The 25,229-nt window shown below is 40.3% G+C and overlaps 1 protein-coding gene across 9 annotated transcripts in view; it reads right to left on the reverse strand.

Moving 5' to 3' along the window:
- TACC2 (transforming acidic coiled-coil containing protein 2) overlaps positions 1-25,229 on the reverse strand; it is a 302,667-nt gene that overhangs the window by 45,375 nt on the left and 232,063 nt on the right. For all 9 annotated transcript variants that reach the window (XM_053692637.1, XM_053692632.1, XM_053692635.1 and 6 more), the window contains 4 exons: positions 24,308-24,515; positions 5,403-5,464; positions 4,891-5,000; positions 4,616-4,760 (listed from right to left, as the gene is read on the reverse strand). In XM_053692637.1, the coding sequence (XP_053548612.1) occupies positions 4,616-4,760; positions 4,891-5,000; positions 5,403-5,464; positions 24,308-24,515 (525 nt within the window). The remainder of the gene's footprint in view (positions 1-4,615; positions 4,761-4,890; positions 5,001-5,402; positions 5,465-24,307; positions 24,516-25,229) is intronic.

The raw sequence follows: 25,229 nt of genomic DNA on the forward strand, positions 1-25,229 counted from the left end.
AAGGAAGAGGAACAGAATGAAGTATTTGACAAGAGTTTAGAAGTTTTGATTTTCTGGCCTCTGTCAGAAAAATCCTCATTTCTAAGGAGTCTATTATTGTTCCCAAGAAGGGAACCCTTGTTGACGGAGATAGAGAACTTTTTGCTACGTTCACTTTCCACCCGTGAGATCTGAGAAAGGCCAGGACAATGTCCGTGTGAGCCTTTGCTTGAGGAAGGGACGACGCTTGAATCAGAATGTCGTCCAAGTAAGGTACTACTGCAATGCCCCTTGGTCTTAGCACCGCTAGAAGGGACCCTAGTACCTTTGTGAAAATTCTTGGAGCAGTGGCTAATCCGAACGGAAGTGCCACAAACTGGTAATGCTTGTCCAGGAATGCGAACCTTAGGAACCGATGATGTTCCTTGTGGATAGGAATATGTAGATACGCATCCTTTAAATCCACCGTGGTCATGAATTGACCTTCCTGGATGGAAGGAAGAATTGTTCGAATGGTTTCCATTTTGAACGATGGAACCTTGAGAAACTTGTTTAGGATCTTGAGATCTAAGATTGGTCTGAATGTTCCCTCTTTTTTGGGAACTACGAACAGATTGGAGTAGAACCCCATCCCTTGTTCTCCTAATGGAACAGGATGAATCACTCCCATTTTTAACAGGTCTTCTACACAATGTAAGAATGCCTGTTTTTTTATGTGGTCTGAAGACAATTGAGACCTGTGGAACCTCCCCCTTGGGGGAAGGCCCTTGAATTCCAGAAGATAACCTTGGGAGACTATTTCTAGTGCCCAAGGATCCAGAACATCTCTTGCCCAAGCCTGAGCGAAGAGAGAGAGTCTGCCCCCCACCAGATCCAGTCCCGGATCGGGGGCCAACATCTCATGCTGTCTTGGTAGCAGTGGCAGGTTTCTTGGCCTGCTTTCCTTTGTTCCAGCCTTGCATTGGTCTCCAGGCTGGCTTGGCTTGAGAAGTATTACCCTCTTGCTTAGAGGACGTAGCACTTGGGGCTGGTCCGTTTCTGCGAAAGGGACGAAAATTAGGTTTATTTTTGGCCTTGAAAGACCTATCCTGAGGAAGGGCGTGGCCCTTGCCCCCAGTGATATCAGAGATAATCTCTTTCAAGTCAGGGCCAAACAGCGTTTTCCCCTTGAAAGGAATGTTAAGCAATTTGTTCTTGGAAGACGCATCCGCTGACCAAGATTTTAGCCAAAGCGCTCTGCGCGCCACAATAGCAAAACCAGAATTTTTCGCCGCTAACCTAGCCAATTGCAAAGTGGCGTCTAGGGTGAAAGAATTAGCCAATTTGAGAGCATGAATTCTGTCCATAATCTCCTCATAAGAAGAAGAATTATTATTGAGCGCCTTTTCTAGTTCATCGAACCAGAAACACGCTGCTGTAGTGACAGGAACAATGCATGAAATTGGTTGTAGAAGGTAACCTTGCTGAACAAACATCTTTTTAAGCAAACCTTCTAATTTTTTATCCATAGGATCTTTGAAAGCACAACTATCTTCTATGGGTATAGTGGTGCGTTTGTTTAGAGTAGAAACCGCCCCCTCGACCTTGGGGACTGTCTGCCATAAGTCCTTTCTGGGGTCGACCATAGGAAACAATTTTTTAAATATGGGGGGAGGGACGAAAGGTATACCGGGCCTTTCCCATTCTTTATTTACAATGTCCGCCACCCGCTTGGGTATAGGAAAAGCTTCGGGGGGCCCCGGGACCTCTAGGAACTTGTCCATTTTACATAGTTTCTCTGGAATGACCAAGTTCTCACAATCATCCAGAGTAGATAACACCTCCTTAAGCAGGGCGCAGAGATGTTCCAATTTAAATTTAAATGTAATCACATCAGGTTCAGCTTGTTGAGAAATTTTCCCTGAATCTGAAATTTCTCCCTCAGACAAAACCTCCCTGGCCCCCTCAGACTGGTGTAGGGGCACTTCAGAACCAATATCATCAGCGTCCTCATGCTCTTCAGTATTTTCTAAAACAGAGCAGTCGCGCTTTCGCTGATAAGTGGGCATTTTGGCTAAAATGTTTTTGATAGAATTATCCATTACAGCCGTTAATTGTTGCATAGTAAGGAGTATTGGCGCACTAGATGTACTAGGGGCCTCCTGTGTGGGCAAGACTGGTGTAGACGAAGGAGGGGATGATGCAGTACCATGCTTACTCCCCTCACTTGAGGAATCATCTTGGGCATCATTTTCTCTAAATTTTGTGTCACATAAATCACATCTATTTAAATGAGAAGGAACCTTGGCTTCCCCACATTCAGAACACAGTCTATCTGGTAGTTCAGACATGTTAAACAGGCATAAACTTGATAACAAAGTACAAAAAACGTTTTAAAATAAACCGTTACTGTCACTTTAAATTTTAAACTGAACACACTTTATTACTGCAATTGTGAAAAAGTATGAAGGAATTGTTCAAAATTCACCAAAATTTCACCACAGTGTCTTAAAGCCTTAAAAGTATTGCACACCAAATTTTGAAGCTTTAACCCTTAAAATAACGGAACCGGAGCCGTTTTTATATTTAACCCCTTTACAGTCCCTGGTATCTGCTTTGCTGAGACCCAACCAAGCCCAAAGGGGAATACGATACCAAATGACGCCTTCAGAAAGTCTTTTCTATGTATCAGAGCTCCTCACACATGCATCTGCATGTCCTGCTTCCCAAAAACAAGTGCGCAATAGAGGCGCGAAAATGAGACTCTGCCTATGATTAGGGAAAGCCCCTAGAGAATAAGGTGTCCAATACAGTGCCTGCCGGTTATTTTACATAATTCCCAAAATTAAAATAATTCCTCAAGGCTATGGAGTATAAAATATGCTTATATATAAATTGATTTAGCCCAGAAAATGTCTACAGTCTTAAAAGCCCTTGTGAAGCCCTTTTTTTCTTTCTGTAATAAAAATGGCTTACCGGATCCCATAGGGAAAATGACAGCTTCCAGCATTACATCGTCTTGTTAGAATGTGTCATACCTCAAGCAGCAAAAGTCTGCTCACTGTTCCCCCAACTGAAGTTAATTCCTCTCAACAGTCCTGTGTGGAAACAGCCATCGATTTTAGTAACGGTTGCTAAAATCATTTTCCTCTTACAAACAGAAATCTTCATCTCTTTTCTGTTTCAGAGTAAATAGTACATACCAGCACTATTTTAAAATAACAAACTCTTGATTGAATAATAAAAACTACAGTTAAACACTAAAAAACTCTAAGCCATCTCCGTGGAGATGTTGCCTGTACAACGGCAAAGAGAATGACTGGGGAAGGCGGAGCCTAGGAGGGATCATGTGACCAGCTTTGCTGGGCTCTTTGCCATTTCCTGTTGGGGAAGAGAATATCCCACAAGTAAGGATGACGCCGTGGACCGGACACACCTATGTTGGAGAAATTTGTCTAGAACCGCCACATATGTATTTATGTGTTAATATGTGTCTGTAAATACATATATACACATATAAATACATATGTACACACATATAAACATATATATAAATATATATATATATATATATATATATATATATATATATATATATATATATATATATATATATATATACATATCCTTCTTTAGACATGTATATGTATGTATGTCTATGTTAAAGCCCTTTGTCTGCATTTATTTTGTCTAATGCCTGAGACCTCAAATCTTTGAGCCTTTATAACTTTTGTGTGTAATATATTTTTATTTAGATGGTGTTATGGTAAGTGTACATGAGTAATTACTATCCAAGATGGCGGCGCCCATTGTGAAGATGTAGAGTTTCATTAACCAACACTTGTAAAGGGTTAAAAGAAGAGAACAGCTTTGAAGAGAACTGCAGTCACAAGAGGGAAAAAAAAATAGCATGCTAACCAAAAGAGTTGCGCCGAGCAGATTAATGTCCCTTTAATTTTTATTTCAACGGATGGTGTACTGTAAAACGGGTTTCAGCATTTATTGTTCCTGTGGGGGTCTTTTAATAAATGAAATAACTGATTCTAATAGTTGAGTGATCAACAAAAATGGGCTGAGCTTACAGGGAAAGCAAATCTCATTATTTTCAGACTGATAAAGGGGTGAGATCACAGAAACATCACATTTGCAGTGCAATAAAAAGCACTTTTGATAGACCAGTGAGTGCAGCCATTCTGCTTTGTTACATATATATATATATATATATATATATATATATATATATATACACACACACACACCTAGTCCTTATCTTATCTCTCACTTTATATACAGTGACACCATATATCTCTGTCATACCACCCACTGGTGATTTATTATAAACTGTCTACTACTAACTTGTTTACATACCTTTTCTAAAAATGTACTTGAGTACATTTCAGTATAGTTGGGGGTACAACAGACAAAATAAGGTATTCTAAATTACAAAATATGTATAAAGAATCTATTTGTAAACAAGTTCATACACTTCAGCAGGCAAAATGAATCAAGGAGAACACCTTAAACTGAAGAAAAACATTACAGTGCACTGTCCCTTTCAATGTCACTTTAATCTTCTGTGCAAGAACATTTTTCTTTAAGACTCTCACACTGTTATAATGATACACACACATACAAATAAAGCAGGTTAAATCCTTACCAGCTCCATTTTTCCACTTCCACACAAAGGTTCCCCATCCCTCTGCCGAGGCCGCTCTAGAGGCTGGCGCACTGTGTCCTTTAGGACAGGAGGTGACATTGGAAGCTGAGAACATAAAGTTGACTCCATCCCTTCAAAGTTAGTTCTGGAGAGACAGCAGGTGATGGGTAACCAGTTAACAATTATCCCATCCAAAATCCCCACCCTAGCTCACAAATGCTGAAGTCCTATCCCAACATGCAGTTTACAACTGACCATTACACAACATTCCTTACCCTGTTCCTGGACCACTAGTCTCTGTCATTTTTGTTAGTGTTTTCTCAGGGCTGTCCGGGGATTCCTCAAACATGAGATACAAGGATTGTGTCTGAGGCATTTCCCGAAGCTGCAGCAAAAATGACAAGAGTCAAAGAAGCTTTGTGTCACACGGCACACACCCTCTCTATAATCTCTTGTAGCAATAAATCATGGCTAATTAGCATATTTTATGGAATACAAATGAACATTCAGTGCAATGAAACAGAAGCCTAGCATTACACCTTGTCTATAAATATACACAGACAGCTTTACTGCACAAACATCAATGATACTTCCCCTTTATTAAATGTTAACACAAATGCTCATATTTTGTCACATTATTGAAGAATAAGAACATATATATGGAAACAAATGATATGGTGTGCAGGTTGCTGCGCCTATTTACACTTGTAAATGAGACACGGCTGCTTTTGTGTAGTTTAGTTATATTATTTTGTCCTGTGCCATTTATTGTACAAACACGACCTACCGGAGAGCAGGATCCTGTCTTCTCCATGTATTCAATATTGTAAGAATTCCCATATTCTATTTCTGAAAGAAAAAGAAAACAACACTTCATGTAAAAGTAAGGTGAGTATAGAGAATATAGTTTCTATACTGACTGCTCAGACATACAGTAACCTCTCTCTATACTGACTGCTCAGACATACAGTGACATCTCACTCTATACTGACTGCTCAGACATACAGTGACATCTCACTCTATACTGACTGCTCAGAAATACAGTGACATCTCACTCTATACTGACTGCTCAGACACACAGTAACATCTCACTCTATACTGACTGCTCAGACACACAGTAACCTCTCTCTATACTGACTGCTCAGACACACAGTAACATCTCACTCTATACTGACTGCTCAGACACACAGTAACATCTCACTCTATACTGACTGCTCAGACACACAGTAACCTCTCTCTATACTGACTGCTCAGACACACAGTCACATCTCTCTCTATACTGACTGCTCAGACATACAGTCACATCTCTCTCTATACTGACTGCTCAGACATACAGTAACATCTCTCTCTAAACTGACTGCTCAGACATACAGTAACATCTCTCTCTATACTGACTGCTCAGACATACAGTAACATCTCTCTCTATACTGACTGCTCAGACATACAGTAACATCTCTCTCTATACTGACTGCTCAGACACACAGTAACATCTCTCTATACTGACTGCTCAGACACACAGTCACATCTCACTCTATACTGACTGCTCAGACATACCGCAACAGCTCACTCTAAACTGACTGCTCAGACACACAGTAACATCTCTCTCTATACTGACTGCTCAGACATACAGTAACATCTCACTCTATACTGACTGCTCAGACATACAGTAACATCTCTCTCTCTATACTGACTGCTCAGACATAAAGTAACATCTCTCTCTATACTGACTGCTCAGACATAAAGTAACAGCTCTCTCTATACTGACTGCTCAGACATACAGTAACATCTCTCTCTATACTGACTGCTCAGACATAAAGTAACAGCTCTCTCTATACTGACTGCTCAGACACACAGTAACATCTCACTCTATACTGACTGCTCAGACATACAGTAACATCTCACTCTATACTGACTGCTCAGACATACAGAAACATCTCACTCTATACTGACTGCTCAGACATACAGAAACATCTCTCTCTATACTGACTGCTCAGACATACAGTAACATCTCTCTCTATACTGACTGCTCAGACACACAGTAACATCTCTCTCTATACTGACTGCTCAGACATACAGTAACATCTCTCTCTATACTGACTGCTCAGACATACAGTAACATCTCTCTCTATACTGACTGCTCAGACATACAGTAACATCTCTCTCTATACTGACTGCTCAGACATACAGTAACATCTCACTCTATACTGACTGCTCAGACATACAGAAACATCTCTCTCTATACTGACTGCTCAGACATACAGTAACATCGCTCTATACTGACTGCACAGACATACAGTAACATCTCTCTCTATACTGACTGCTCAGACATACAGTAACATCTCTCTCTATACTGACTGCTCAGACACACAGTAACATCTCTCTCTATACTGACTGCTCAGACATACAGTAACATCTCTCTCTATACTGACTGCTCAGACATACAGTAACATCTCTCTCTATACTGACTGCTCAGACATACAGTAACATCTCACTCTATACTGACTGCTCAGACATACAGAAACATCTCACTCTATACTGACTGCTCAGACATACAGAAACATCTCTCTCTATACTGACTGCTCAGACATACAGTAACATCTCTCTCTATACTGACTGCTCAGACATACAGTAACATCTCTCTCTATACTGACTGATCAGAAATACAGTAACATCTCTCTCTATACTGACTGCTCAGACATACAGTAACATCTCTCTATACTGACTGCTCAGACATACAGTAACATCTGTCTCTATACTGACTGCTCAGACATACAGTAACATCTCTCTCTATACTGACTGCTCAGACATACAGTAACATCGCTCTATACTGACTGCTCAGACATACAGTAACATCTCTCTCTATACTGACTGCTCAGACATACAGTAACATCTCTCTCTATACTGACTGCACAGACATACAGTAACATCTCTCTCTATACTGACTGCACAGACATACAGTAACATCTCTCTCTATACTGACTGCACAGACATACAGTAACATCTCTCTCTATACTGACTGCTCAGAAATACAGTAACATCTCTCTCTATACTGACTGCTCAGACATACAGTAACATCTCTCTATATACTGACTGCTCAGACATACAGTCACATCTCTCTCTATACTGACTGCTCAGACATACAGTCACATCTCTCTCTATACTGACTGCTCAGACATACAGTAACATCTCTCTATACTGACTGCTCAGACATACAGTAACATCTCTCTCTATACTGACTGCTCAGACATACAGTAACATCTCTCTCTATACTGACTGCTCAGACATACAGAAACATCTCTCTCTATACTGACTGCTCAGACATACAGTAACATCTCTCTCTATACTGACTGCTCAGACATACAGTAACATCTCTCTCTATACTGACTGCTCAGACATACAGTAACATCTCTCTCTATACTGACTGCTCAGACATACAGTAACATCTCTCTCTATACTGACTGCTCAGACACACAGTAACATCTCTGTATACTGACTGCTCAGACACACAGTCACATCTCACTCTATACTGACTGCTCAGACATACCGTAACATCTCACTCTAAACTGACTGCTCAGACACACAGTAACATCTCTCTCTATACTGACTGCTCAGACATACAGTAACATCTCACTCTATACTGACTGCTCAGACATACAGTAACATCTCTCTCTCTATACTGACTGCTCAGACATAAAGTAACATCTCTCTCTATACTGACTGCTCAGACATAAAGTAACAGCTCTCTCTATACTGACTGCTCAGACATACAGTAACATCTCACTCTATACTGACTGCTCAGACATACAGTAACATCTCTCTCTATACTGAGAGCTCAGACATACATTAACATCGCTCTATACTGACTGCACAGACATACAGTAACATCTCTCTCTATACTGACTGCTCAGACATACAGTAACATCTCTCTCTATACTGACTGCTCAGAAATACAGTAACATCTCTCTCTATACTGACTGCTCAGACATACAGTAACATCTCTCTCTATACTGACTGCTCAGACACACAGTAACATCTCACTCTATACTGACTGCTCAGACATACAGAAACATCTCTCTCTATACTGACTGCTCAGACATACAGTAACATCTCTCTCTATACTGACTGCTCAGACATACAGTAACATCTCTCTCTATACTGACTGCTCAGACATACAGTAACATCTCTCTCTATACTGACTGCTCAGACATACAGAAACATCTCACTCTATACTGACTGCTCAGACATACAGAAACATCTCACTCTATACTGACTGCTCAGACATACAGAAACATCTCTCTCTATACTGACTGCTCAGACATACAGTAACATCTCTCTCTATACTGACTGCTCAGACATACAGTAACATCTCTCTCTATACTGACTGATCAGAAATACAGTAACATCTCTCTCTATACTGACTGCTCAGACATACAGTAACATCTCTCTCTATACTGACTGCTCAGACATAAAGTAACAGCTCTCTCTATACTGACTGCTCAGACATACAGTAACATCTCACTCTATACTGACTGCTCAGACATACAGTAACATCTCTCTCTATACTGAGAGCTCAGACATACATTAACATCGCTCTATACTGACTGCACAGACATACAGTAACATCTCTCTCTATACTGACTGCTCAGACATACAGTAACATCTCTCTCTATACTGACTGCTCAGAAATACAGTAACATCTCTCTCTATACTGACTGCTCAGACATACAGTAACATCTCTCTCTATACTGACTGCTCAGACACACAGTAACATCTCACTCTATACTGACTGCTCAGACATACAGAAACATCTCTCTCTATACTGACTGCTCAGACATACAGTAACATCTCTCTCTATACTGACTGCTCAGACATACAGTAACATCTCTCTCTATACTGACTGCTCAGACATACAGTAACATCTCTCTCTATACTGACTGCTCAGACATACAGAAACATCTCACTCTATACTGACTGCTCAGACATACAGAAACATCTCACTCTATACTGACTGCTCAGACATACAGAAACATCTCTCTCTATACTGACTGCTCAGACATACAGTAACATCTCTCTCTATACTGACTGCTCAGACATACAGTAACATCTCTCTCTATACTGACTGATCAGAAATACAGTAACATCTCTCTCTATACTGACTGCTCAGACATACAGTAACATCTCTCTATACTGACTGCTCAGACATACAGTAACATCTCTCTCTATACTGACTGCTCAGACATACAGTAACATCTCTCTCTATACTGACTGCTCAGACATACAGTAACATCGCTCTATACTGACTGCTCAGACATACAGTAACATCTCTCTCTATACTGACTGCTCAGACATACAGTAACATCTCTCTCTATACTGACTGCACAGACATACAGTAACATCTCTCTCTATACTGACTGCACAGACATACAGTAACATCTCTCTCTATACTGACTGCACAGACATACAGTAACATCTCTCTCTATACTGACTGCTCAGAAATACAGTAACATCTCTCTCTATACTGACTGCTCAGACATACAGTAACATCTCTCTATATACTGACTGCTCAGACATACAGTAACATCTCTCTCTATACTGACTGCTCAGACATACAGTAACATCTCTCTATACTGACTGCTCAGACATACAGTAACATCTCTCTCTAAACTGACCGCTCAGAGATACAGTAACATCTCACCCTATACTGACTGCTCAGACATACAGTAACATCTCTCTCTATACTGACTGCTCAGACATACAGTAACATCTCTCTATACTGACTGCTCAGACATACAGTAACATCTCTCTCTATACTGACTGCTCAGACATACAGTAACATCTCTCTATACTGACTGCTTAGACACACAGTAACATCTCTCTATACTGACTGCTCAGACATACAGTAACATCTCACTCTATACTGACTGCTCAGACATACAGTAACATCTCACTCTATACTGACTGCTCAGACATACAGTAACATCTCTCTCTATACTGACTGCTCAGACATACAGTAACATCTCTCTATACTGACTGCTCAGACATACAGTAACATCTCTCTCTATACTGACTGCTCAGACATACAGTAACATCGCTCTATACTGACTGCTCAGACATACAGTAACATCTCTCTCTATACTGACTGCTCAGACATACAGTAACATTTCTCTCTATACTGACTGCTCAGACATACAGTAACATCTCTCTCTATACTGACTGCTCAGACATACAGTAACATCTCACTCTATACTGACTGCACAGACATACAGTAACATCTCTCTCTATACTGACTGCTCAGACATACAGTAACATCTCTCTATACTGACTGCTCAGACATACAGTAACATCTCTCTCTATACTGACTGCTCAGACATACAGTAACATCTCACTCTATACTGACTGCTCAGACATACAGTAACATCTCTCTCTATACTGACAGCTCAGACATACAGTAACATCTCTCTCTATACTGACTGCTCAGACACACAGTAACATCTCTCTCTATACTAACTGCTCAGACATACAGTAACATCTCTCTCTATACTGAGTGCTCAGACATACAGTAACATCTCTCTCTATACTGAGTGCTCAGACATACAGTAACATCTCTCTCTATACTGACTGCTCAGACACACAGTAACATCTCTCTCTATACTGACTGCTCAGACATACAGTAACATCTCTCTCTATACTGACTGCTCAGACATACAGTAACATCTCTCTCTCTATACTGACTGCTCAGACATACAGTAACATCTCTCACTATACTGACTGCTCAGACATAAAGTAACATCTCTCTCTCTATACTGACTGCTCAGACATACAGTAACATCTCACTCTATACTGACTGCTCAGACATACAGTAACATCTCTCTCTATACTGACTGCTCAGACATACAGTAACATCTCTCTCTATACTGACTGCTCAGACATACAGTAACATCTCTCTCTATACTAACTGCTCAGACATACAGTAACATCTCTCTCTATACTGAGTGCTCAGACATACAGTAACATCTCTCTCTATACTGAGTGCTCAGACATACAGTAACATCTCTCTCTATACTGACTGCTCAGACACACAGTAACATCTCTCTCTATACTGACTGCTCAGACATACAGTAACATCTCTCTCTATACTGACTGCTCAGACATACAGTAACATCTCTCACTATACTGACTGCTCAGACATAAAGTAACATCTCTCTCTATACTGACTGCTCAGACATACAGTAACATCTCACTCTATACTGACTGCTCAGACATACAGTAACATCTCTCTCTATACTGACTGCTCAGACATACAGTAACATCTCTCTCTATACTGACTGCTCAGACATACAGTAACATCTCTCTCTATACTGACTGCTCAGACACACAGTAACATCTCACTCTATACTGACTGCTCAGACACACAGTAACCTCTCTCTATACTGACTGCTCAGACATACAGTAACATCTCTCTCTATACTGACTGCTCAGACATACAGTAACATCTCTCTCTATACTGACTGCTCAGACATACAGTAACATCTCTCTCTATACTGACTGCTCAGACATACAGTAACATCTCTCTCTATACTGACTGCTCAGACATACAGTAACATCTCTCTCTATACTAACTGCTCAGACATACAGTAACATCTCACTCTATACTGACTGCTCAGACATACAGTAACATCTCACTCAATACTGACTGCTCAGACACAGAGTAACATCTCACTCTATACTGACTGCTCAGACATACAGTAACATCTCTCTCTATACTGACTGCTCAGACATACAGTAACATCTCTCTCTCTATACTGACTGCTCAGACATACAGTAACATCTCTCACTATACTGACTGCTCAGACATAAAGTAACATCTCTCTCTCTATACTGACTGCTCAGACATACAGTAACATCTCACTCTATACTGACTGCTCAGACATACAGTAACATCTCTCTCTATACTGACTGCTCAGACATACAGTAACATCTCTCTCTATACTGACTGCTCAGACATACAGTAACATCTCTCTCTCTATACTGACTGCTCAGACATACAGTAACATCTCTCACTATACTGACTGCTCAGACATAAAGTAACATCTCTCTCTCTATACTGACTGCTCAGACATACAGTAACATCTCACTCTATACTGACTGCTCAGACATACAGTAACAGCTCACTCTATACTGACTGCTCAGACATACAGTAACATCTCTCTCTGTACTGACTGCTCAGACATACAGTAACATCTCTCTCTATACTGACTGCTCAGGCATACAGTAACATCTCTCTCTATACTGACTGCTGAGACATACAGTAACATCTCTCTCTATACTAACTGCTCAGACATACAGTAACATCTCTCTCTATACTGACTGCTCAGACACACAGTAACATCTCTCTATATACTGACTGCTCAGACATACAGTAACATCTCTCTCTATACTGACTGCTCAGACATACAGTAACATCTCTCTCTATACTGACTGCTCAGACATACAGTAACATCTCTCTCTATACTGACTGCTCAGACACACAGTAACATCTCTCTCTATACTGACTGCTCAGACATACAGTAACATCTCTCTCTATACTGACTGCTCAGACATACAGTAACATCTCTCTCTCTATACTGACTGCTCAGACATACAGTAACATCTCTCACTATACTGACTGCTCAGACATAAAGTAACATCTCTCTCTCTATACTGACTGCTCAGACATACAGTAACATCTCACTCTATACTGACTGGTCAGACATACAGTAACATCTCTCTCTATACTGACTGCTCAGACATACAGTAACATCTCTCTCTATACTGACTGCTCAGACATACAGTAACATCTCTCTCTATACTAACTGCTCAGACATACAGTAACATCTCTCTCTATACTGAGTGCTCAGACATACAGTAACATCTCTCTCTATACTGAGTGCTCAGACATACAGTAACATCTCTCTCTATACTGACTGCTCAGACACACAGTAACATCTCTCTCTATACTGACTGCTCAGACATACAGTAACATCTCTCTCTATACTGACTGCTCAGACATACAGTAACATCTCTCACTATACTGACTGCTCAGACATAAAGTAACATCTCTCTCTCTATACTGACTGCTCAGACATACAGTAACATCTCACTCTATACTGACTGCTCAGACATACAGTAACATCTCTCTCTATACTGACTGCTCAGACATACAGTAACATCTCTCTCTATACTGACTGCTCAGACATACAGTAACATCTCTCTCTATACTGACTGCTCAGACACACAGTAACATCTCACTCTATACTGACTGCTCAGACACACAGTAACCTCTCTCTATACTGACTGCTCAGACATACAGTAACATCTCTCTCTATACTGACTGCTCAGACATACAGTAACATCTCTCTCTATACTGACTGCTCAGACATACAGTAACATCTCTCTCTATACTGACTGCTCAGACATACAGTAACATCTCTCTCTATACTGACTGCTCAGACATACAGTAACATCTCTCTCTATACTAACTGCTCAGACATACAGTAACATCTCACTCTATACTGACTGCTCAGACATACAGTAACATCTCACTCAATACTGACTGCTCAGACACAGAGTAACATCTCACTCTATACTGACTGCTCAGACATACAGTAACATCTCTCTCTATACTGACTGCTCAGACATACAGTAACATCTCACTCTATACTGACTGCTCAGACACACAGTCACATCTCTCTCTATACTGACTGCTCAGACATACAGTAACATCTCACTCTATACTGACTGCACAGACATACAGTAACATCTCTCTATACTGACTGCTCAGACATACAGTAACATTTCTCTCTATACTGACTGCTCAGACATACAGTAACATCTCACTCTATACTGACTGCTCAGACATACAGTAACATCTCTCTCTATACTGACTGCTCAGACATACAGTCACATCTATCTCTATACTAACTGCTCAGACATACAGTAACATCTCTCTCTATACTAACTGCTCAGACATACAGTCACATCTCTCTCTATACTAACTGCTCAGACATACAGTAACATCTCTCTCTATACTAACTGCTCAGACATACAGTAACAGCTCTCTCTATACTGACTGCTCAGACATACTGTAACATCTCTCTCTATACTGACTGCTCAGACATACAGTAACATCTCTCTCTATACTGACTGCTCAGACATACTGTAACATCTCTCTCTATACTGACTGCTCAGACATACAGTAACATCTCTCTCTATACTAACTGCTCAGACATACAGTAACATCTCTCTCTATACTAACTGCTCAGACATACAGTAACATCTCTCTCTATACTAACTGCTCAGACATACAGTAACATCTCTCTCTATACTGACTGCTCAGACATACAGTAACATCTCTCTATATACTGACTGCTCAGACATAAAGTAACATCTCTCTCTATACTGACTGCTCAGACATACAGTAACATCTCTCTCTATACTGACTGCTCAGACATACAGTAACATCTCTCTCTATACTGACCGCTCAGACATACAGTAACATCTCTCTCTCTATACTGACTGCTCAGACATACAGTAACATCTCTCTCTATACTGACTGCTCAGACATACAGTAACATCTCTCTATACTGACTGCTCAGACATACAGTAACATCTCTCTATACTGACTGCTCAGACATACAGTAACATCTCTCTATACTGACTGCTCAGACATACAGTAACATCTCTCTCTATACTGACTGCTCAGACATACAGTAACATCTCACTCTATACTGACTGCTCAGACATACAGTAACATCTCTCTCTATACTGACTGCTCAGACATACAGTAACATCTCTCTCTATACTGACTGCTCAGACATACAGTAACATCTCTCTTTATACTGACTGCTCAGACATACAGTAACATCTCTCTTTATACTGACTGCTCAGACATACAGTAACATCTCTCTTTATACTGACTGCTCAGACATACATTAACATCTCACTCTATACTGACTGCTCAGACATACAGTAACATCTCTCTCTATACTAACTGCTCAGACATACAGTAACATCTCACTCTATACTGACTGCTCAGACATACAGTAACATCTCACTCAATACTGACTGCTCAGACACAGAGTAACATCTCACTCTATACTGACTGCTCAGACATACAGTAACATCTCTCTCTATACTGACTGCTCAGACATACAGTAACATCTCACTCTATACTGACTGCTCAGACACACAGTCACATCTCTCTCTATACTGACTGCTCAGACATACAGTAACATCTCACTCTATACTGACTGCACAGACATACAGTAACATCTCTCTATACTGACTGCTCAGACATACAGTAACATTTCTCTCTATACTGACTGCTCAGACATACAGTAACATCTCACTCTATACTGACTGCTCAGACATACAGTAACATCTCTCTCTATACTGACTGCTCAGACATACAGTCACATCTATCTCTATACTAACTGCTCAGACATACAGTAACATCTCTCTCTATACTAACTGCTCAGACATACAGTCACATCTCTCTCTATACTAACTGCTCAGACATACAGTAACATCTCTCTCTATACTAACTGCTCAGACATACAGTAACAGCTCTCTCTATACTGACTGCTCAGACATACTGTAACATCTCTCTCTATACTGACTGCTCAGACATACAGTAACATCTCTCTCTATACTGACTGCTCAGACATACAGTCACATCTCTCTCTATACTAACTGCTCAGACATACAGTAACCTCTCTCTATACTAACTGCTCAGACATACAGTAACATCTCTCTCTATACTAACTGCTCAGACATACAGTAACATCTCTCTCTATACTGACTGCTCAGACATACAGTAACATCTCTCTATATACTGACTGCTCAGACATACAGTAACATCTCTCTCTATACTGACTGCTCAGACATACAGTAACATCTCTCTCTATACTGACCGCTCAGACATACAGTAACATCTCTCTCTCTATACTGACTGCTCAGACATACAGTAACATCTCTCTATACTGACTGCTCAGACATACAGTAACATCTCTCTATACTGACTGCTCAGACATACAGTAACATCTCTCTATACTGACTGCTCAGACATACAGTAACATCTCTCTATACTGACTGCTCAGACATACAGTAACATCTCTCTCTATACTGACTGCTCAGACATACAGTAACATCTCACTCTATACTGACTGCTCAGACATACAGTAACATCTCTCTCTATACTGACTGCTCAGACATACAGTAACATCTCTCTCTATACTGACTGCTCAGACATACAGTAACATCTCTCTTTATACTGACTGCTCAGACATACAGTAACATCTCTCTTTATACTGACTGCTCAGACATACAGTAACATCTCTCTTTATACTGACTGCTCAGACATACATTAACATCTCACTCTATACTGACTGCTCAGACATACAGTAACATCTCTCTATACTGACTGCTCAGACATACAGTAACATCTCTCTATACTGACTGCTCAGACATAAAGTAACATATCTCTCTATACTGACTGCTCAGACATACAGTAACATCTCTCTCTATACTGACTGCTCAGACATACAGTAACATCTCTCTATATACTGACTGCTCAGACACACAGTAACATCTCACTCTATACTGACTGCTCAGACATACAGTAACATCTCTCTCTATACTGACTGCTCAGACATACAGTAACATCTCTCTCTCTATACTGACTGCTCAGACATACAGTAACATCTCACTCTATACTGACTGCTCAGACATACAGTAACATCTCTCTCTATACTGACTGCTCAGACATACAGTAACATATCTCTCTATACTGACTGCTCAGACATACAGTAACATCTCACTCTATACTGACTGCTCAGACATACAGTAACATCTCACTCTATACTGACTGCTCAGACATACAGTAACATCTCTCTCTATACTGACTGCTCAGACATACAGTAACATCTCTCTCTATACTGACTGCTCAGACATACAGTAACATCTCTCTCTATACTGACTGCTCAGACATACAGTAACATCTCACTCTATACTGACTGCTCAGACATACAGTAACATCTCTCTATATACTGACTGCTCAGACATACAGTAACATCTCTCTCTATACTGACTGCTCAGACATACAGTAGCATCTCTCTCTATACTGACTGCTCAGACATACAGTAACATCTCACTCTATACTGACTGCTCAGACATACAGTAACATCTCTCTCTATACTGACTGCTCAGACATAAAGTAACATCTCTCTCTATACTGACTGCTCAGACATACAGTAACATCTCTCTCTATACTGACTGCTCAGACATACAGTAACATCTCACTCTATACTGACTGCTCAGACATACAGTAACATCTCTCTCTATACTGACTGCACAGACATACAGTAACATCTCTCTATACTGACTGCTCAGACATACAGTAACATCTCTCTCTATACTGACTGCACAGACATACAGTAACATCTCTCTCTACACTGACTGCTCAGACATACAGTAACATCTCTCTATACTGACTGCTCAGACACACAGTAACATCTCTCTCTATACTGACTGCTCAGACATACAGTAACATCTCACTCTATACTGACTGCTCAGACATACAGTAACATCTCTCTCTATACTGACTGCACAGACATACAGTAACATCTCTCTCTATACTGACTGCACAGACATACAGTAACATCTCTCTCTATACTGACTGCTCAGACATACAGTAACATCTCTCTCTATACTGACTGTTCAGACATACAGTAACATCTCTCTCTATACTGACTGCTCAGACATACAGTAACATCTCTCTATACTGACTGCTCAGACATACAGTAACATCTCTCTCTATACTGACTGCTCAGACATACAGTAACAGCTCACTCTATACTGACTGCTCAGACATACAGTAACATCTCTCTCTGTACTGATTGCTCAGACATACAGTAACATCTCTCTCTATACTGACTGCTCAGGCATACAGTAACATCTCTCTCTATACTGACTGCTGAGACATACAGTAACATCTCTCTCTATACTGACTGCTCAGACACACAGTAACATCTCTCTATATACTGACTGCTCAGACATACAGTAACATCTCTCTCTATACTGACTGCTCAGACATACAGTAACATCTCTCTCTATACTGACTGCTCAGACATACAGTAACATCTCTCTCTATACTGACTGCTCAGACATACAGTAACATCTCTCTCTATACTGACTGCTCAGACATACAGTAACATCTCTCTCTATACTGACTGCTCAGACATACAGTAACATCTCTCTCTATACTGACTGCTCAGACATACAGTAACATCTCTCTCTATACTGACTGCTCAGACATACAGTAACATCTCTCTCTAAACTGACCGCTCAGACATACAGTAACATCTCTCTATATACTGACTGCTCAGACATACAGTAACATCTCTCTATATACTGACTGCTCAGACATACAGTAACATCTCTCTCTATACTGACTGCTCAGACATACAGTAACATCTCACTCTATACTGACTGCTCAGACATACAGTAACATCTCACTCTATACTGACTGCTCAGAAATACAGTAACATCTCTCTCTATACTGACTGCTCAGGCATACAGTAACATCTCTCTCTCTATACTGACTGCTCAGACATACAGTAACATCTCTCTCTATACTGACTGCTCAGAAATACAGTAACATCTCTCTCTATACTGACTGCTCAGACATACAGTAACATCTCTCTCTATACTGACTGCTCAGAAATACAGTAACATATCTCTCTATACTGACTGCTCAGAAATACAGTAACATCTCTCTCTATACTGACTGCTCAGACATACAGTAACATCTCTCTCTATACTGACTGCTCAGAAATACAGTAACATCTCTCTCTATACTGACTGCTCAGACATACAGTAACATCTCTCTCTCTATACTGACTGCACAGACATACAGTAACATCTCTCTCTATATACTGACTGCTCAGACATACAGTAACATCTCTCTATACTGACTGCTCAGACACACAGTAACATCTCACTCTATACTGACTGCTCAGACATACAGTAACATCTCTCTCTATACTGACTGCACAGACATACAGTAACATCTCTCTCTATACTGACTGCTCAGACATACAGTAACATCTCTCTCTATACTGACTGCTCAGACATACAGTAACATCTCTCTCTATACTGACTGCTCAGACATACAGTAACATCTCTCTATACTGACTGCTCAGACATACAGTAACATCTCTCTCTATACTGACTGCTCAGACATACAGTAACAGCTCACTCTATACTGACTGCTCAGACATACAGTAACATCTCTCTCTGTACTGACTGCTCAGACATACAGTAACATCTCTCTCTATACTGACTGCTCAGGCATACAGTAACATCTCTCTCTATACTGACTGCTGAGACATACAGTAACATCTCTCTCTATACTAACTGCTCAGACATACAGTAACATCTCTCTCTATACTGACTGCTCAGACACACAGTAACATCTCTCTATATACTGACTGCATAGACATACAGTAACATCTCTCTCTATACTGACTGCTCAGACATACAGTATCATCTCTCTCTATACTGACTGCTCAGACATACAGTAACATCTCTCTCTATACTGACTGCTCAGACATACAGTAACATCTCTCTCTATACTGACTGCTCAGACATACAGTAACATCTCTCTCTATACTAACTGCTCAGACATACAGAAACATCTCTCTCTATACTGACTGCTCAGACATACAGTAACATCTCTCTCTATACTGACTGCTCAGACATACAGTAACATCTCTCTCTAAACTGACCGCTCAGACATACAGTAACATCTCTCTATATACTGACTGCTCAGACATACAGTAACATCTCTCTATATACTGACTGCTCAGACATACAGTAACATCTCTCTCTATACTGACTGCTCAGACATACAGTAACATCTCACTCTATACTGACTGCTCAGACATACAGTAACATCTCACTCTATACTGACTGCTCAGAAATACAGTAACATCTCTCTCTATACTGACTGCTCAGACATACAGTAACATCTCTCTCTCTATACTGACTGCTCAGACATACAGTAACATCTCTCTCTATACTGACTGCTCAGAAATACAGTAACATCTCTCTCTATACTGACTGCTCAGACATACAGTAACATCTCTCTCTATACTGACTGCTCAGAAATACAGTAACATCTCTCTCTATACTGACTGCTCAGAAATACAGTAACATCTCTCTCTATACTGACTGCTCAGACATACAGTAACATCTCTCTCTATACAGACTGCTCAGAAATACAGTAACATCTCTCTCTATACTGACTGCTCAGAAATACAGTAACATCTCTCTCTATACTGACTGCTCAGACATACAGTAACATCTCTCTCTATACTGACTGCTCAGAAATACAGTAACATCTCTCTCTATACTGACTGCTCAGACATACAGTAACATCTCTCTCTATACTGACTGCTCAGAAATACAGTAACATATCTCTCTATACTGACTGCTCAGAAATACAGTAACATCTCTCTCTATACTGACTGCTCAGACATACAGTAACATCTCTCTCTATACTGACTGCTCAGAAATACAGTAACATCTCTCTCTATACTGACTGCTCAGACATACAGTAACATCTCTCTCTCTATACTGACTGCACAGACATACAGTAACATCTCTCTCTATATACTGACTGCTCAGACACACAGTAACATCTCACTCTATACTGACTGCTCAGACATACAGTAACATCTCTCTCTATACTGACTGCACAGACATACAGTAACATCTCTCTCTATACTGACTGCTCAGACATACAGTAACATCTCTCTCTATACTGACTGCTCAGACATACAGTAACATCTCTCTCTATACTGACTGCTCAGACATACAGTAACATCTCTCTATACTGACTGCTCAGACATACAGTAACATCTCTCTCTATACTGACTGCTCAGACATACAGTAACAGCTCACTCTATACTGACTGCTCAGACATACAGTAACATCTCTCTCTGTACTGACTGCTCAGACATACAGTAACATCTCTCTCTATACTGACTGCTCAGGCATACAGTAACATCTCTCTCTATACTGACTGCTGAGACATACAGTAACATCTCTCTCTATACTAACTGCTCAGACATACAGTAACATCTCTCTCTATACTGACTGCTCAGACACACAGTAACATCTCTCTATATACTGACTGCTCAGACATACAGTAACATCTCTCTCTATACTGACTGCTCAGACATACAGTAACATCTCTCTCTATACTGACTGCTCAGACATACAGTAACATCTCTCTCTATACTGACTGCTCAGACATACAGTAACATCTCTCTCTATACTGACTGCTCAGACATACAGTAACATCTCTCTCTATACTAACTGCTCAGACATACAGAAACATCTCTCTCTATACTGACTGCTCAGACATACAGTAACATCTCTCTCTATACTGACTGCTCAGACATACAGTAACATCTCTCTCTAAACTGACCGCTCAGACATACAGTAACATCTCTCTATATACTGACTGCTCAGACATACAGTAACATCTCTCTATATACTGACTGCTCAGACATACAGTAACATCTCTCTCTATACTGACTGCTCAGACATACAGTAACATCTCACTCTATACTGACTGCTCAGACATACAGTAACATCTCACTCTATACTGACTGCTCAGAAATACAGTAACATCTCTCTCTATACTGACTGCTCAGACATACAGTAACATCTCTCTCTCTATACTGACTGCTCAGAAATACAGTAACATCTCTCTCTATACTGACTGCTCAGACATACAGTAACATCTCTCTCTCTATACTGACTGCTCAGACATACAGTAACATCTCTCTCTATACTGACTGCTCAGAAATACAGTAACATCTCTCTCTATACTGACTGCTCAGACATACAGTAACATCTCTCTCTATACTGACTGCTCAGAAATACAGTAACATCTCTCTCTATACTGACTGCTCAGAAATACAGTAACATCTCTCTCTATACTGACTGCTCAGACATACAGTAACATCTCTCTCTATACTGACTGCTCAGAAATACAGTAACATCTCTCTCTATATTGACTGCTCAGAAATACAGTAACATCTCTCTCTATACTGACTGCTCAGACATACAGTAACATCTCTCTCTATATACTGACTGCTCAGACATACAGTAACATCTCTCTCTATATTGACTGCTCAGACACACAGTAACATCTCTCTCTATACTGACTGCTCAGACATACAGTAACATCTCTCTCTATACTGACTGCTCAGACATACAGTAACATCTCACTCTATACTGACTGCTCAGACATACAGTAACATCTCTCTCTATACTGACTGCTCAGACATACAGTAACATCTCTCTCTATACTGACTGCTCAGACATACAGTATCATCTCACTCTATACTGACTGCTCAGACATACAGTAACATCTCTCTCTATACTGACTGCTCAGACACACAGTAACATCTCTCTCTCTATACTGACTGCTCAGGCATACAGTAACATCTCTCTCTATACTGACTGCTCAGACATACAGTAACATCTCTCTCTATACTGACTGCTCAGACATACAGTAACATCTCTCTCTATACTGACTGCTCAGACATACAGTAACATCTCTCTCTATAGTGACTGCTCAGACATACAGTAACATCTCTCTCTATACTGACTGCTCAGACATACAGTAACATCTCTCTCTATACTGACTGCTCAGACATACAGTAACATCTCTCTCTATACTGACTGCTCAGACATACAGTAACATCTCTCTCTATACTGACTGCTCAGACACACAGTAACATCTCTCTCTATACTGAGTGCTAAGACATACAGTAACATCTCTCTATACTGACTGCTCAGACATACAGTAACATCTCTCTCTATACTGACTGCTCAGACACACAGTAACATCTCTCTCTATACTGAGTGCTAAGACACACATTCACATCTCTCTCTATACTGACTGCTTAGGCATACAGTAACATCTCTCTCTATACTGACAGCTAAGACACACAGGGGCCCATTTATCAACCTCCGAATTGAGCTTGAAGGCCCGTGTTTCTGGCAAGTCTTCAGACTCACCAGAAACAGCAGTTATGAAGCAGCGGTCTAAAGACCGCTGAACCATAACCCTGAGCAGGCAGACAGACATCGCCGGAATTCAAACCAATCGAGTACGATCTGGTTGATTGACACCTCCCTGCTGGCGGACGATTGGCCGCGAGTCTGCAGGGTGGCGTTGCACCAGCGGCTCTTGTAAGCTGCTGGTGTAATGATGAATACGGAGAGTGTATTGCTCTCCGCATTCTTTCTCTCTCCCTTACACTTTACGCAAGGTATTCATGCCTGCAAGTTGCAAGCACAGTCGCAATATTTTTTACCATGTCCCACACCAACAATAGTGTGCCACTTGTAATCTAGCCCATAATGTTTCATTTTAGATAGTCTACTGAAAGACTCAGCTAACCATTTCCATACGAGAAATAAACACCTACTGCAATATACACTGAAAAAAAGTCATATTTAAAACTGTGGGGATTCTGCATCTTCTCTATTTTATACATTAGCGTTGATTTACTGTCAAGGACCATCACAAATTCCCAGCCATGTAATTAGAGGAGAGCACAAGGTCTTCCTCACCATTGGTGGAAGCAAGAAACTTGTTCTCATTCACAAAATTCGTAAGGTCTGAGGGTTGTGGGTAATCCTGCTTTTCTGGCTCCAGATCTACAGCCATGCAAGTCCATTTCTGACTGCTCACTGAAGAAGCTAGCTTCTCCTCATCAGTAGCATGGTCCTCAGAGTTTATCACAGGAGGGACATCTGGGGAAGGAAGTATTGTCAGCTCCTAGAATGAGAGAAAATAACAAAAAACACTCATGGCTTGTTCAGCAACACAGTACAGGTAGAAAACCCTTTATTGTTTCACCACATTACATGCCGGTCCAGAAGCAGCAATACTTAGCAGTCATTTTCAATTTAATTTAGTTTTTGAGTAGTGGTAAAAATGTTATTTTTAATAGATGTTTATTGCCTCCTATACCAAAAGGCAACCATACTAATTAAATCCAAATAAATAGGTTGATCACTATCTAATTATGGCAAGTTAATAGCTACAGATGAGCCTTTTCTGATGTTGGCGTGATCACAATCTGCCATTTTCAATATTGATTTGATGAAAAATGACCCTATGCTTAAAGGGACACTGTACCCAAAAATTTTCTTTTGTGATTCAGATTGAGCATGAAATTTTAAGCAACTTTCTAATTTACTCCTATTATCAAATTTTCTTAATTCTCTTGGTATCTTTATTTAAAATGCACGAATGTAAGTTTAGATGCCGGCCCCTTTTTGGTGAACAACCTGGGTTGTCCTTGCTGATTGGTGGATAAATTCATCCACCAATAAAAAAGTGCTGTCCAGAGTGCTGAAACCAAAAAAGCTTAGATGCCTTCTTTTTTAAATAAAGATAGCAAGAGAATTAAGAAAAATTGATAATAGGAGCAAATTAGAAAGTTGCTTAAAATTGCATGCTCTTTCTGAATTACAAAAGAAAAAATTT

The sequence above is a fragment of the Bombina bombina genome, chromosome 9 (genome assembly GCF_027579735.1).
Source record: "Bombina bombina isolate aBomBom1 chromosome 9, aBomBom1.pri, whole genome shotgun sequence".
Classification (NCBI taxonomy): domain Eukaryota; kingdom Metazoa; phylum Chordata; class Amphibia; order Anura; family Bombinatoridae; genus Bombina; species Bombina bombina.